Source organism: Callospermophilus lateralis, chromosome 10, assembly GCF_048772815.1.
Source record: "Callospermophilus lateralis isolate mCalLat2 chromosome 10, mCalLat2.hap1, whole genome shotgun sequence".
Classification (NCBI taxonomy): domain Eukaryota; kingdom Metazoa; phylum Chordata; class Mammalia; order Rodentia; family Sciuridae; genus Callospermophilus; species Callospermophilus lateralis.
The window spans coordinates 130,279,628-130,296,920 of record NC_135314.1 but is presented as its reverse complement, the minus strand read 5'-3'; the positions used below and the strand labels follow the sequence as shown (position 1 = coordinate 130,296,920).

General features: G+C 41.0%; 1 protein-coding gene across 1 annotated transcript in view; it reads left to right on the top strand.

The window, feature by feature from the left end:
- Dock3 (dedicator of cytokinesis 3) overlaps positions 1-17,293 on the top strand; it is a 589,707-nt gene that overhangs the window by 551,794 nt on the left and 20,620 nt on the right. Inside the window, exons 35-40 of the mRNA XM_076867085.1 lie at positions 19-114; positions 4,658-4,718; positions 5,188-5,281; positions 9,293-9,441; positions 14,690-14,776; positions 16,482-16,586. Coding sequence (XP_076723200.1) covers positions 19-114; positions 4,658-4,718; positions 5,188-5,281; positions 9,293-9,441; positions 14,690-14,776; positions 16,482-16,586 — 592 coding nt within the window. The remainder of the gene's footprint in view (positions 1-18; positions 115-4,657; positions 4,719-5,187; positions 5,282-9,292; positions 9,442-14,689; positions 14,777-16,481; positions 16,587-17,293) is intronic.

The following is a 17,293-nucleotide window of genomic DNA, read 5'->3' as shown; positions in this document are numbered from 1 at the left end:
ATTCCTCTCCACCAATAGCCTGCTGGAGAAGGTTGAACAGGAAACATGGCGAGAGACAGGCATTTCCTTTGTGACCTCAGTAACCCGCCTCATGGAACGCCTTCTTGACTACAGGTATTTTCTCAGGCATCTGCCTGATCTCTTTCAGGATACTCTCTTCTTCAAGGGCATTCCCTTGACCTTAAAACTGAAACTGTGTGCCCTTCATGGAGAAGACTATTCTGGTATCGGGTAGCATCGCCATTAGGTCTGATGACGAGGAACAGAGACTTCTCTAAGGGGTAGGCAAGACTTCCTGAAGTCCCCCTCTAAAATGTGGGTACATATATCCAGGAGTTATCCCAGGGATCTGCAATCATCTCACCTTTCATCCAGAAATGTCAAGGCTCAGATGAATAGGCACAGCAAGAAGGAAGAGAAAAGCTATCTCCAGAGCAAGGCAGAGAACTGCTATAATTCCTTAGTGCAGACCCTCCTCAGATTCATATGTCACATGGTATCAATATATGACCCAGGAGGACTTTGAGTTGCTTTTCCAGGGACTGGGGACCTCCCTTTTATATGCCTACATTTTCTGCTTAAAGTAAGTCTATTTATATCCCCTGATCCTAGACATGAGAGGAAACAACCTGTGAGCTCTGATCTTTATACTATGTTCAGGCCGAGAGTTTGTGTGAAATTAGTTACTCCATAAAAGCCTATCTTCCCAGTCACCTTATAGCTTTTGAATTAGTCCAAAGTAAAATGAAATGACTATCACAGCCTTAATTATTCTTTCAGTAGTGTTCAAGTGGTGGTACGGGTACCTTTTGAGAGCCAAGAAGATGATGAGGAATGGATAGGAATGATAAATAAACAAAAGCTGGTTCCAAGGAAAAGTGCTATGAGATACCAAAGGGTAGCATTTTAACCTATTGATCAAGAAATGAGAGAGTTTGGGCCATCTCCAGTTGCTGCTGAAGTAGAGGGTGCTGGTGAAGAAGACTCAGGTCCAGTATACTGGTCTGTCTATAGAAATGAAATTCCTGAAAAAATGTGTTCACATCCTGAGTATCCCCTCTTTCTGTAGCACAGCTAAGATTTGGCCTATTTTTCCTGGTACTGACAAAGTCAAAGGTAACCTTTTTGGGACCCCTTTTAGAATAAGGAATTCCTTTCTCATGACAGGTCCTCAGCCTTTTCTCTACCTGCCATTAGACAGGGAAGAGAGATGGGCAAATTTCATCATCTCCCCCTTATTGCAGCACTTACGTTGGCCTTATTCACTGTGGTTTTACCATAAGGAAAAGAAATTAATTTCTTCAGTTTCCCAGCCTACTTCTATCTGGCTGTTTGATTTTCTTAATTACCCTCTACAAGGAACTCAAATTCTGGCCAAAACCAATTTTATTCTTCATTATTTTTTATCTCAATGGTTGTACCTACAAAACAAGTCCTCAGTCTTTCACATGACATCAGATGCCCTTCTTGAACTGGCCTTTGCCCAACTCACAAGCCCAACTCCTTCCAGTCCCCAGTATTCATACTCCAAATCCCATCCTCTCTTCATTGTTCCTTGTCAACATAGAAGGAAACACCATGATGTTTATGTTGGCTCCCATCTACTGAAAATCTATTGATGTTGGCTCCCATCTACGGAAAATCTACCATGTTAGTGCTTTATATGCATTGTCTCTAATCCCATTAACATCTCTAAAGGGTTGTCCTTCTTCTTACTAATGAGGACACAACAATGGGAAGGGATATTTTCAGAAGTTGAACACAGATCTAGCTGACTCAAGAACTATGCTAAAAAAAAGAAAAGAAATGGAACCACTATTTGACCCAGCTATCCCTCTCCTTGGCCTATACCCAAGGACATAAAAACAGCATACTACAGGGACACAGCCACATCAATGTTTATAGCAGCACAATTCACAATAGCTGAACTGTGGAACCAACCTAGATGTCCTTCAGTAGATGAATGGATTTTTTAAATGTGACATATATACACAATGGAATATTATTCAGCAGTAAAAGAGAATTAAATCATGGCATTTGCAGGTAAATGGATGGCGTTGGAGAAGATAATGCTAAGTGAAGTTAGCCAATCCCCAAAAAAACAAATGCTGAATGTTTTCTCTGATATAATAAGGCTGACTCATAGTGGGGTAGAGACGGGGTGCATGGGAGGAAAAGATGAACTCTAGATAGAGCAGAGATATGAAAAATTATCCTATATATGTGTAATAAGAATTGTAATACATTCTGCTGTCATTTTTTAAAAAAAAAATTGGTTAAAAAAAAAAGCTTCAGTGATGCCATGTGTATAAATAGACTTACTTTAAGCAGAGAATGTAGGCATGAAAAAGGAAGGTCCCGAGTCCCTGGAAAAGCAACTCAAAGTTCTCTTGGGTCATGTATTAGTACCAAGTGACATATGGATCTGATCCTCCTGCTCAGGAGACTGAAGCAGGAAGATCACAAATTCAAAAACAGCCTCAGCAACTTACTGAGACTGTGTCTCAAAATAAAAATAAAAAGGAATGGTGATGTAGCTTGGTGGTAAAGTGCCCCTGGGTTCAATCCCCAGTCCAAAAAAAAAATGAGATTGATTCTCCTCATCCATGTTGTCACCACTCATATTTTTTCCATCAGAATTCTCTACATGCTATATCCTTTCCTAAGAGAGTGTTCCAACCCAACCCATCCCCATAAAAAGGGTTTTTCCAAGCTAAAAGCTCACCTGGCATTCAGTGCATATCTTGTTGATTATCAGTTATCACAGAAAGAGCCAACTCCTTAAAGACAAGAGCCTTGTCCATTTTCCCCTGTTCAATACATGGAGGTTGCCTCTGGCAGGTACATAGTAAATAATGATTGATAAGATGAATTCACTAGGAAGACCAGGCAGAAACCAAGAAAATCTTTCCTTCTGCTCCAGTGCAGTTTAGCTCAATAAAAATTTGTTAAGAAAATGAATATTGAAAGTTTAAAATTTACATATATTGATTACAAATATTATAAATAGGTTATATTCCTGAACTTCAGTGTGAGGCTTAATTTTAGACTGGCAAATATCCTCGTATATTCAGAAGAGTGACTCTTCAGCTTTTATATTAAGTCTTTAACTTTTATGTGAATCCAAGACACTATCAGTGAGATATAAAGATACTTATTGGTTGCACCCATGTTTCCTAGGTTGGGAAGAAGAACCCTAGAAGGGTTTTCTTAGAAATAGACATACAGGTTTTCCAAGCCCTTGAGTCTCTAAGTAGAACACCTACCTGTAATGGGTAACTGGAGTTTATGGAACCTTCCTTTCCTAGGCCCCTCCAGTTGCAGTAGGGACACCCTGGCCACTGATCTAGACCTCAGCAAACAGGTGCACCCATGCACCTGTTGCCTCAGAAGCCTCCTTCAAGAGGTTCTTCCTTACTCACCCTCCATAAAAAGAGCTAAAGGGAAAACATTAGCTGCACCCAAGTCAAATACATTAAAAGTTATCTTCTTTACTGATGAGTCATACAGAAGTGATATAAAGTCACTCAAAAAAGACGTTGCTGTCAACAGTGCAAGAAAGGCTGGGGATGTAGTTCAGTGGTAGAGTACTTACCAGGCATGTTCAAGGCCCTAGGTTCAGTGCCCAGCACCACAAAAATAAGAAAGAGAAAGAGATGCTTGATATTGAAATGCAGGTGGTTGTGGAGCACAAAGATATATAGGAAGGCCCTGATATCACAGTGGCATGAATTTTCAATATCTCTTCCTTTCAAAGTAGCCATGTCAGAGTCTTCCCTCTGTGTTCTGGGAAGGTAAGGAGAACTGGGTTTTCCAAATAACCATACAGAGATTCAGTGACTCTGGCTGTGTGTACAGGAGGCTTCTTTCTGGATTCACCAGTCTGGTGCTCACTGCCCTTCATCTCCTTATGCCAGATGGTTTTCTTTCTAAGAAAACCCTTCTAGGGTTCTGCTCCTTCCCAGACAAGCCTGGCTGTGACTAGTCCCCTATCTCCTTTGGGAAGAATCCTTCTCAGCGTTCCCACTGTTCTATCTCTCACAGGCCAACACTGACCCTTGCTAGGTGTGAATGTAGCCCAACCCCAGCTAATGCTGTCTCTGAATCAGAAAGAAGCAGCAGGCCTGTTGCTTCTAGTGAGATATGGTTCCAAAGACTATTGCATTGAGCAGAGACCATAGGTAGAAATGCCAATTATGTGGTGAGCCCATTAGCCATGCCATGATTGCTATGGCCACAGGGTTGTAAAGCTAGACCCTTGAGTAGAGGGCTTAGCTTCTTTCTATTCACTATCCAAAAAATAAAACTTTCCTTTTACGGAGAGTTCTGTGCCTCCTTTTGGGGGGACTGACATGTCATTCTGTGCCAAGAATGTTGGAAGGTGCTACTTAATGCCTTTGATATAGAATCTGGGCTCTGCACTCTGCCACCAGAACAAGAATCTCAGTAGAACAGAGATATTTGAGCCCAAAGAAGTGGATGCAAAGCTTAGAGGGAGCTCACAGAACAGTACTTGTTCGTGATTTCTGTTGGAAGGCATCCTAATCTGAGATTTGGTTATGATGATGACACAGTCAGTGTTACTGTAATTTTTTTATGTATTGTTTCAGTAGTTCTACTTCATTTCATAGGTATTTATCTTTGTTCTCCCTTCCAGGGACTGCATGAAAGGAGAGGAGACAGAGAATAAAAAGATCGGCTGCACTGTTAACCTGATGGTGAGAGGACACTAGCTCTTCCTCCTGTCTAGTGGGACTTTCTATCCTACACTGATTATTTTGGCTTCTAAAATACAATGGCTGAAGATTTAAGTCAGGGTATCAACTCTGTTACTTGGAGGCCTGAACCAGACACTTTCCCACTTGGGGAAGGAATGAAATTAGCTTTGCTTTGGACAGAGCTCTAACCTGGCCTCTTTGCAAGGTCCCACCAACCATGACATACCCTGTTTCCCAGTCTGCCCTAATCCCTAATCTGCTGTGGGGCTCTTCCTCTTTCACAACACTCAGGACTCCCACAATCCACCAATTCCATCCCCAGAAAGTGTTCCTTCTGCCTGGTCTTTTCCTTTCCTAGTGCTATCTAACTCGAGGACCTTTTCTCCCGGTATACTCTGGGCTCTGGAACTCAGGTGTGGCCTCCATAGATAGCAGACTTTCTCATTTTATGTGTATTTCCTTCTCACAGAACTTTTACAAGTCTGAGATTAACAAAGAAGAAATGTATATCCGCTATATCCATAAGCTTTGTGACATGCACTTACAGGCTGAAAACTACACAGGTGAGTAGGGAGAGGGAAGAGCCATGCCTTCCTATGAGAACATACTGGCAAGATATGCACAGCTAGCAGATAAAGTCTTCAGGTTGATCTCAGAAGAAATGAGAGGGATTGTGTTGTTCCTTCACCTCACTCCTTCCCCTCGGCTCCTTTGTGGCAAGTGATGGCGACAAAGAAAGCAAAACTTCCACCTGTGCCTCCTTGCCATGGCCTCCTCTACCTAAGGTTGTTCTATTCTCTTTCTTTTCTACCCATCCCTCTGAGACCTCAAGGGTGACTTCCAGATTCCAATGTACCAGGTTCAGAGCATCCTGAGCTAACTGTCACTCTTCATGAACAGAATCTTTCTTAAGCCCTTCAAAGTTGAAGCTAAGATTGTAACAAAGTCATAGCCACTAACTCTGGGACTTCCAGAACACATTGGCAGATCTGCCTTGCAGTCTAGGTGCTTCCTTGCAACTGCACAGCAGTCCTACATTGAGCTCCCAGTGGAAGGTATGGAGAGTGTTGATATGACTTCTTAATAGGCCAAACAAGGACCCTTTCATTACGTCTACAATTTAATCCAAAATGTCTGTCACACTGTTGACTAAGAACCACTCTGAGTAAGGAATGTGTGTGTATGCACTTGTGTACTATCTAATCACCTTGTACTATAGTATCCCCACTGAATAGCCATCTTTTCCACTATGGTGACCAACCACTATATCTTAGCCCTTAGACTGTAGAACCTGAATTTATATGATAGTCAAGGAAATATGAATTCTTCTTATCTGCAAACAATGCTAAAATTTGATAAATTGGTAAAAACAGAGAACTTTCCTTTCTTCCTCTAGATGTTAGATGTTTGGCATAGATACCACATTTTCTGGTAGCACAACTTAACAAAAAATACATCTAAAATGACTGGGGTCTGCTTGGGAGGCTGTGTGAGGAAGATTGTGAGTTCAAGGCCATTCTGGGCAAAATAACAAAATAAAAATTAGCCAAGTATTTTTTATTGATTTTTAAAAAAAATAAATGACAGCAGAATGCATTACAATTCTTATTACACATATACAGCATAATATTTTATATCTGTATATAAAGTATGTTGACACCAATTCATGTCTTCATACATGTATTTTGGATAATGATGTCTATCACATTCCACCATCCTTGCTAATACCCCGCCCCCTCCCTTTCCCTCCCACCCCTCTGCCCTATCTAGAATTCATCTATTCCTCCCATGCTCTCCCTCCCTACCCCACTATAAGTCAGCCTCCTTATATCAGAGAAAACATTCAGCATTTGTTCTTTTGGGATTGGCTAACTTCACTTAGCATTATCTTCTCCAACGCCATCCATTTACCTGCAAATGCCAAGATTTTATTATTTTTTATTGCTGAGTAAAATTCCATTTTGTATATATGCCACATTTTTTTTATCCATTCATCCACTGAAGGGCATCTAGATTGACTCCACAGTTTAGCTATTGTGAATTGTGATGCTATAAACATTGATGTGGCTGTGTTCCTGTAGTATTCTGTTTTTAAGTCCTTTGGGTATAATCCGAGGAGAGGGATAGCTGGGTCAAATGGTGATTTCATTCCAGCTTTCCAAGGAATCTCCATACTGCTTTCCACATTGGCTGCACGAATTTGCAGTCCCACCAGCAATGTATGAGTGTACCTTTTTCACCACATCCTCACCAACACTTATTGTTGTTTGTCTTCATAATAGCTGCCATTCTGACTGGAGTGAGATGATATCTTAGAGTAGTTTTGATTTGCATTTCTCTGATTGCTAGAGATGATGAGCATGTTTTCATATATTTGTTGATTGATTGTATATCCTCTTCTGAAAAGTGCCTGTTCAGGTCCTTGGCCCATTTGTTGATTGTGTTGTTTTTTCAGTGCTTAGCTTTCTTTTTTTAAAGAAAAATATCATTTATTCTCTGTTTTTTTAAGAAAGAAAGAAATAATAAGCAATAGCCTTTCCACTTTCAGAAGAAATAATCATTAAAAAGTAATTTAAGAAGCACTCAAATGTATCTATTTTTATCTAAAACCATGGCATGATACTCCTATATGTAGAATATTTAGAAAACATTTACAAGAATTGAAACTGTAGATACTGACACTAATTTTTTTTTTAGTTGCTCATGACAAGTTCTTTATATACTCTAGAGATTAGTGCTCTATCTGATGTGTGAGGGGTAAAAATTTGCTCCTAGGATGTAGGCTCTCTGTTCACCTCACAGATTATTTCTTTTGCTGGGAAGAAACTTTTTAGTTTGATTCCATCCCATTTATTGATTCTTAGTTTTAATTCTTGTGCTATAGGAGTCTTATTAAGAAAGTTGGGGCCTAATCCCACATAATGAAGATTAGGGCCTACTTTTTCTTCTATTAGACGCAGAGTCTCTGGTTTAATTCCTAAGTCCTTGATCCACTTTGAGTTGAGTTTTGAGCATGGTGAGAGAGGGTTTAATTTCATTTTGTTGCATATGGATTTCCAGTTTTTCCAGCACCATTTTTTTTTGAAGAGGCTATCTTTTCTCCAATGCATGTTTTTGGCACCTTTGTCTAATATAAGATAATTGTATTTTGAGGGTTAGTCTCTGTATCCTCTATTCTGTACCATTGGTCTACCGGCCTGTTTTGGTGCCAATACCAAGCTGGTTTTGTTACTATTATGAGCCAAGTTTTCTAAACTCTGCATCCTCTTCCATCCATGATCCCAGCAACCTTCTAAAAGGGCAGTGAAAAGAAATATTTTTATAATTTCCATGAGGCATTTGCTAAACTCCTCAGGGACTAGACCATGACTGGGAGGCTGGCTCAGCGATCTGGATAAAAAGGTACAAAACTTTTCTTTGGTGGCTCCTGGAATGACATCAGAAAAAATATAGAAGGGGAAAACAATTTCACAGAGTTCCCTGAGCTACAAAGGGAGGCCCTGAGACCACAGAGATAAAAGGCTCCTTGGTCCCCACAGAGAAGAGGCTTCCCCGCCCTGTGAGGAGCTATGTGCATTCCTCACAAGAGGTTTCAATGGTAGCAGGCACTGGCAAATAGGCAAGGATAAGGAGGAACCTAGAAAGTGGCCACAGGCAAGTGGGCTTCACTACAACTGGAAGTGGGTACAAGTTTATTATTTAAGATTCTTCATAATTGTGGGAAGCAGGATCAAGTAGGGCCTTTAAGCTAGGCAGAAGCTAGAACTAATTAATTTACCAGCTTAGAATTACCCACTAAAAGTGAGAAAATAGAATAGGAAAGAAAGATGATATAATGAGGACCCTGAACAGTGGCTATAATTCAGTGTTATTCATCTCTCGAAACTTAGGCAACCATACTACTTAGCTGCTGTTCCTTTTTAAAAATGTAACTCTCCCTAATTATTTCACATACAGAATCAGTTGTTGCCAGATCTCCACTCTGGGTTCATTGTTAACTTAGGTTCCTCCAGGAATGGAACCTCTGGCTCCAGGACCATCTCTCAATTAATATCATTCGCACTCCTACTCTTTGGCCCTTTTGGAAATGTTAATTATGAGAGAAAAGGAGTCAGTCACAAGACTATGCTGAGAGTAGAAAATGGAGCTAGAGACATTGAGGGTGGCTTAAGGAAAAGTTAAGGAAGCCTTAGTTGGTGTTTATCCAATAGTTCTGAGAGGATTGGAAAGAAAGCTGTATTGAGTTGACCAAACAGGAACTCAAGAGCTCTTTGATATATCAGGGTCACCTGAAGCAGGATAACTTGTGCATAGACTCTCAGGTAGCTGAACCATTCTTTATTTTTTTATCTGGAGCCCAGAACAGGTGACCAGGCCTTGGGAGGAAGTTATCTACCAGGATCTCTGGCTCCTTCATGCTGGGCAGCCCTACTGTCTCACATTGGTATCCAGTGTCCCTCACCTGGGCTGCATGTGCCTTGCCCTGGTATTCTGCTCAGCATGGACCTCTGGCACCAGGCTTCTCCTAGACCCCGAAAGGAAACCCTGAGCCTCCATGCTGCCTGTTTCCACAGAGGCTGCATTCACCCTACTCCTTTACTGTGAGTTGCTGCAATGGGAGGACCGGCCACTACGGGAGTTCCTGCACTACCCATCTCAAACAGAATGGCAACGAAAAGAGGGACTGTGCCGGAAGATCATCCACTATTTCAACAAAGGCAAGGTAGGTATCCTTAGGCAGGCATTTTATCCCCTCATCTGCCTTTGTGACACATGACATCTTGACACTATAGGGTAGGCAGCAGCTGCAGAGGAGGGATGAGTGGCTAGGTACCCATGTATGTTCATCAGATTTGAAAGAAGCATTATTTTTCTCCAGAGGGAAAAAAGCAACAGCTTAATTCTATGTCTTGGAAGCCAATTCCAAATTGTAGGAGTAAGAGACAACCCCACATATCAGCTTTTGCACATCTATAAATACTAATGCTCCTACATCAGAAGTTTTTGGAACCTGTTATATATACTTGAAGACTGTGTTATATATACTTGAAGAATTAATGTGGCTTTTTAATTTGCTGCTTAAGAAAATGTAAGCAGTAAAAATGAATGGATGGTAACCATAGCCAAAGGAGTCCTGCACTGTCTGTTGTTGGTATAAGTTCTTGTCTTTAATTTCCTTTACCTACAGTCTGGTCTTCTCTCATATTGGGGTTATTCTAAATTAAACTTGCTTCTGGTTGAACTGTCAGTGCTGATTCAGGCTTCTTTGGGGCATCCTGGCCATCCTGATCCCATCTCTGGTAGAGCTTCTCATGAGGCCCTCTGAATACCTACTGTTGGGTGCCCTGGATAGATGGGTGTATATAACTTTGTTGAAACTGTTCTCTCATTACTCAGCTTTGAGCACATTTTAAAATTTGAAATAGGATCCATCAAAGGAACTATAGTGGCTAAGCTCCTGCCTCAAACAAATAGAAACTAGTGTTTTAAAATGAATGTTTTTCACCACCAGAAAGAAAGATTTAAATATTAATGACTTTTACCCATAAATCAGAAAACATTTTTCATTTATATAACACTGAATGCTTCTATATCAAAAATGTTCACTAAGAAAATATTCACCCATACAGAGTACACTACTGAAGGAAGAACCTTTCCAAAATTGCAGAAGATTTTGTGCCCATAAGAGAGGCTGTTGCTCTGCTCTCAGTCAACCTACATACCTGGTTTACCATGCTAACTCAAAGCCTCTTCCCCTTCTGGGGTCCAGGACCTGACTTAGGGTCCCTCAGTAGCACACTTGTGGGCATGTCTTCCTGGCACCAGCCAACTGGAGCTACTAATACCCACATGACCAGCACAAGCCCTCCTGGCCCAGAAGGAAGGGAATAAGCATGGTATCAGTGTATGTATGTGCTTTAGTATATTATTAATTCCCCTCTTTTCTTTCCATGGGCACAGAATGCAGAGTGGAGAATTATCCTGATTTTATTGAGCTTGCTGATGGGACCTTTGAGCATTAATCGCCCCCTTCTTCATTCCACACTATAGTAGCACATAGGAAAGCAGTATTAATATGCAGTAAGGAGTAAAGCACAAAACCTGACTAAGTACAATAAATGGACAGGAAGAAGAAAAGGACTAGCAAGTTCTATAAGCCACCTTCTTGGGCATTTCCCTACTCCATCCAGCAATTCTACCTTTGGTATAAATCACTCAGTGAACCTTTTTGTGAGCTCATCCTCCAAGAGGCATTTACCAGGTCTATTCTCTTAGTCTTGTACACAAAGTCCACCCTCTCTCTTCTTGTACCTCAGCTTCCAGTGGAATCAGGCCCTGAGGTTAACCAGTTCTTAAAAGCATTTGGTTTTTAATGGCTCCAGAAAAGCAAAACCTGCCATTATAGGAAAAATGTTCCTGTGGGGCAAGGATGTTGGCACCAAGAGAAAAGCCGTCTTGGACAACAGGAGAACAGAAAAAGAAAGTGTAAGGGAAAGCTACTGGTGTAGAAGGTCTAGCCCTCAGCATTGCTAACACACCCTACCTCATAAGTCAGGCCTGCACTGAATTTTTAAAATATTTTTAGTTATAAGTGGACATAATGCCGTAATTTAATTTATTTATTTTTATGTGGTACTGAGGACTGAACCCAGGGCTTCATATATGTGAGGCGAGCACTCTACCACTGAGCAACAACCCCAACCCTGCACTGACTTTTCTTGAACATATTTCCAGCATCTCTGCTGTCTGCTTTAAATAGATAAACCGATCTCATTTGGTTCCATGTTCATTTTCTAGGTACCCAAGAGACTCATGACCATAGCCTAGTCTGACCATTCTCTCCTAGATTGAGGTTAACCTAGGAACTTGCTCCAAGGCAGGAGAGCAAACTGTCCCAGTCAAACAAGGAGACAGGGAAAACTTCAAAGAGACAGGGTACAAGCAGAGTGAAGTTTCAAGAAGGAGGATCAGATGTGAAAATGGGAGTTGGTTCTTCATCTTCAGGTAGAGGCAACAGACAGAAGAAGCCAGACAGAGGTCTCTCACCCCTATTTGTCAGGCACAAAGACCATCAGAATTAAGCCAATCATCTTGGGCAGGAGAAGCTTGAGTTCTCCTGCTTGAGGATTCACTTATGGCCTGCAATCCTCTGAAGGAATGACTTACTGCTAAAATATTATGTGTGGTAAAGTGCTCACCTCACATATGTGAGGCACTGGGTTCAATCCTCAGCACCACATAAAAGTGTTCATCTACAACTAAATAAATATTTTTTTAAAAAAGATATTATGTGTATATAATTCCACTAATAAAAGTAACAATATGAATCTTCAAATAAGGATTGCTTTTTTAATTTATTTTTAAGTTTTAGGTGGACACAATATCTTTATTTTACATTTACATGGTGCTGAGGATCGAACCCAGTGCCTCGTGTATGCTAGGCAAGCACTCTACCTCTGAGCCACAACCCCAGCCCCAGGACTGCTTTATAAAATACTATTTGAATATCATCCGGGAGAAGGAAAAGTTTCATTTGAGATTCTATTTTTCTAAAAGAGTATATTATTTCTATCATTAGAAAAGATTAATACCATGTGTATTGAGTTTTGAAGAATGCCAGACTGAGACCCAGGCCTTTCCCTTCCTGTACTATTTGACTTTTGAGGATGTCCTGGGTTAGAGCAACTTTTATGCTATTTCTTTGAGGGGCTAACAAGGATGTGTAAAGAGCTGGTAAATGCAACTGGGTCTCAGGCATTAGTAAGGGGTTTTAGAGTTAGCTTTGCCTCTTGCCTAAAGGAGAGAAAGCAAGGGAAAGATGTAGATAAGCATGCATTGTACCTGCCAAACATTCCCTACCTGCAAACAGAGGCAACTCTAAAAGCTCCCAGACCTATCAGTGATTCAGCACACCCCTCAAGACTGGCAGAGTGGTGGGTTGGTCCTGCCTCACTCTGAAGCCAATTGCAGGAGGGAGGCACCTTAGAATAGCAGGTTACAAAATAGGGCAGACAGTCCCCAAAAGTCAAAGGTCAAATGTTTTCTCTGATATGCAAAAGCTAACCCAAAACAAGGGGGCAGGGATTAAAAAGAGAGATAAAAAAGGGGGGGGAGGGAATTTCATCAAAATAGAGGAAAGATCAGTAGAGCAGATGAAAGGGATTGAGGAAGACCAAGAAGGGACAGGAAAAAGGAAGAACAGTAGAATGAATCTGACTGAATTTTGTAGCGTTTTGTATGCATGAACATGGCACGGTGGGTCCCAGCATTGAGTGAATCCACAAGACTCTAATTAAAAAAAAAAAAAAAGTAAACTGTAAATAGATTGAAGAGGGATGGGTGGAGTGGAGGGAGGAAGTGGGGCAGGGAAGTGCTAGGGACTGAGTTGGAGCAGGTTGTGTTCCCTGCTTTTGTGATTATATCAGGGTGTATCGTGGTGTTGTTTAGAGCTAAAAAGAATAAATTTAAAATTTAGGGCAGAGATACCAACAAGACAGATGTGCACTGATTAAATGGAAAATATCTGTTTTATAGGGACCTACCATCAGCAGGAAAAGTGCCTTTAGTCCCATTTGGGGCTCTCATCACCTAAATGACCAGTCCCCCATAGAGTGGCTCTTGATGGGCTGGCCAGAAGTCTATATACAGCTCAGTTTCTTAGTCAGCCCCTATGGAGCTGCCTGCCAGGAAGACCCTATTATGAATCGTTGGCTGCAACCTGCCCAAGCAGCACTTGGAGCTGAGGGAGGACTGACATGTGTCCCCTTGAAAGCTGTGATATGGTGGTACAAGAGGTTTTCTGGCTCACTGAGGCAGAGGCATTGTATCAGGGCAGAAAGCCAGGGTCTATTTAAAATTCTCTTGGGTTTGTTTCAGGATTTTTATTTGGTCCTTCAGTTTCAATCCATATGGAATTAATGGCTTCAAAGGATAGAAATAATCAGCTCTTTTAGAAAACTACAACCTCAAATGAAATTTTTCCTTCTTCCTGATGCTATTCCAAGAGTATTTTTATACAGTCATTATTTAAAGATTCAAATTATACTTTTATTGGTAGAGTTACATGATATCTGAGACTGGCTTCAGAAACTATGGGAAGGGAGTAAATAGATGGACTGTGATCAACCTTGAGTTGATCAATATTGAGGATGGATCATTATTCTGTGCTCTTTACTCTTCTGTATACATGAAACTTCCTATAATAAATTTTAATTAGTATTTAGAAGTTAGAGAGAAAAGCCTGGGTAAAATATCAAGTAAGTTGATGATTCACAGTCTAACCAAGAAAGAGAAAATACTAAATTTTAAAAAAAAGTGAGAGAAATCAACAATATTGCCTTTTAATGAATTCCGCTATAGACTTCCTCAAGCATCTGTTGCGTGATCCTGTAATCACAGCAGGAGCCACATTACAAAACAGCCTGGGATCTGACTAGGCAAGGATCATCTGAAGCCTAATTTAAAAAAGGAAGTCCCAGGCCTACTACCAAGTCCTTGGGTAGCTACATTCTTCTTGGTTTCCCTACTTGTTTCTGAGCTTAAGTAACCTTATTTTTTATAATTCTGTGTTCCCTTTATTAAATTATTAAACCTTTAGTAAACCCTGATATATGCCTGGCATTGTTCTAGGCTCTAAGGATAAATTAAGTAGGGTTTCTGCCCTAGTTTATAATCTAATCAAGACTAATACAATGAAAAATTAAGATAACTTCAAAGCAATCAAATGGAAATGTACAGAAAAATGTATATTGATGAGGCAGTCAGAAAAAGGTCTGGAAGCAGAAACATTTAGCAGAGACCAGAAAGCTGTGCTTGAGCTAGAAAGCCATATTTGTCATGCTCTGCACCTTGATTTTAAAGTGTATACTCCTTGTAACGTATGAATTGGAGCTAGCAGGAGGCCTTTTGTTGTATTGTCTGATGTGTTTAATGTCTGAAATACTAAAGCCCTGTTTCCATTTCTGATGCAGAGCTGGGAGTTTGGGATTCCACTGTGCAGAGAACTGGCATGTCAGTATGAAAGCCTCTATGATTATCAGAGCCTCAGCTGGATTCGGGTGAGCTTTGGCCCTTTCCCCTACCCCAGCCCAAAAGAAGATGCCTAGACTTTCCTGACATAAGTTTCTGAGTGAGGCATAAGGACCTTGATTTAGTGCTCTGGGCAGTACAGGAGAAGTAGAGGCTATGATGATACCCTCAAAATACTTGCAGTCTGACTGGAAAACCAGAACACACACCAGACAAATGATGTTGTGATCTGGCCCCCTTAAGGGTCAATGGTGCTCAGGAAAGGGAGAGGCCAGTATAGGCTCAATAGGATGGGAGTTTTAAGGAGGGGGTGTCAGCTCAACTATATGAAGAAGCTTTTCCTGAAATGTTTTTGTTGGAGGATGCTTCATCTAAAAACTTTATTATAAGAGCTTCCCCACTTTAACTTATCAGTTTTGTACGTTGTCCTTGCTCCCTTCTTTGAAGCAAAGTATTCAAAAAGAAACTCAGATGTCCTATGGACTTTGAAGGTCTGCATGAAGTTTTTCCCTGATTGCAGGTGCTGGGTTCTGAATCCTAACAGCCACTGATTTCACCAGCAAAAAGAGGTCAACAGTCTTCAGCTTACTCTTCCCTGCACCCTCACCCTTGTGGCTAACTCTCCTCTATTCCCTGGTCCAGATGGAGTTTGGGCATGGTTCCCCAGAAGTAACTTCTTGACTGATTTTTGAAGGTCACTGCTCCATGGCAGGCTGGCTTGATTGAATTTAGGAGAATTGTCTTCCCAATCAAAGTTGGCTTCTAATGTAAAATCAAGTCAGCCAAGACAAAAAAAAAAAAAAAACTTACCAACTTGATAATGCTATCACAAACTTTTCAAGTTTAAATTTCCTAAACTGGAAGCAGTACCAGGGATTCTGGCAACTGAGCCTTCCTCACTATTGTTAGCATCTTTAGTTAGATGATAGATGAACAAGAATGGATGGAATTTGACTAATGGGAACAAATGATACTGAGAATTGTTGGTAGGCAGCTATAAGCAACCCCCATCAGGTGTCAGCTGGTATAGTATCAGTCAAAACCAGAAATTCTTAGGCAGAAAAAGTCCATATTAAATATGTGCCCCTCAACTGGGTGTAATGGTACATCTTATAATCCCAGCTACTCAAGAGGATGAGTCAGGAGGATCAAAAATTCAAGGCCAGCCTACTCTTTTTGAGATACTTGGGATTAAACCCAGAGGCATTCTACCACTGAGTTAAATACCCAGTGGGGGGTTACTTTATTATTTTCCTGCCTCTGCCTCCTGAGTTGCTGATATTACAAGTGTGTGCCACTGCATCCAGTTCAAAATTTAAAAAAAAAAATTAAAGGATTGGCGATGTAGGTCAGTGGTATAGCACTTGCCTAGCATGCACAGGGCCCAGGTTTAATCCTCAGTACTAAAGAAAAAAAAAAGTGTGCCACTCAAGTCTTCATGGGACCATGGGGCTGAGCCCACACCCTGGGAGGACATTCAGAGCAGCTTCATAGGGCTGCAGTAGACCGACCTGTCTCCATCCCACCATCAGATGGCAATGAAGAAGGAGGACTTCCTCTTCCATGAAGCAACCCCCTGGAGACAGGTTGGCTAGGGCTCAGTTCCTTCTCACCTAGATTGGGCTACCATAATTCCTTTCCAGAAGACAGTGTCCAGTTGGGCCTAGGAGACCTTACTTTGGACACCAAAAGCAGTCAAGCCAACCTGAGAGCAATCACCCTTCTTTTTTACAGAAAATGGAGGCTAGCTACTATGACAACATTATGGAGCAGCAACGCCTGGAGCCTGAATTCTTTCGGGTCGGCTTCTATGGCCGGAAGTTTCCTTTTTTTCTTCGGGTAAGTCCATTCAGATAGTGATAAGAACTTATATGTTATATACATAGTTCAATTAAAACTTGTATTCTTTCTTTTCCTTTTTGCCTATTCTATTGGATATTTCTTTCTAAAGAACTGACTGGTTAACAGAAGGCATTTGGCTTTATCTGACTGGACTGGCTGCCACCGTCAACTCTGTTTTCATATGCTGTATTATTCTGTAGCTACCAAAAAGGCCTGCCTCTTGGAGTTTGTCATCAAAGATAGTGGTTTTTCCTCTTGGCTACACAGTACCTCCATACAGCTAGGATAGAGAACAGTTGGTTTGAAAGAACACAGAGGATGGTCCACTTCGTTCCTGGCCTGTGGGAACTGCTAAGCACTAAGTTTAGATATGGAAGCCTGTTCTAGGCAACCAATTCTCTGACCCAATCATAGTAACCCTTTCTCTCCACTACTTCCTAGAAGGCTGAGCTGGAATTTAAACAGAGTTGAAGAAATGACTGAGCATAGACCTAATAACAGCAGTTGAACAGTTATGATAGTCTTATTTTAGTGAATTTTTTAATATTTATTTTATTTTTTTTAGTTGTAGGTAAATACAATATCTTTGCTTCATTTTTAAGTGGTGCTGAGGATCGAACCCAGGGCCTCACGTGTGCTAGGCATGCACTCTACCACTGAGCCACAATCCTAGCCCAGTGAAATTTTTTTTTTAAGTAGAATTT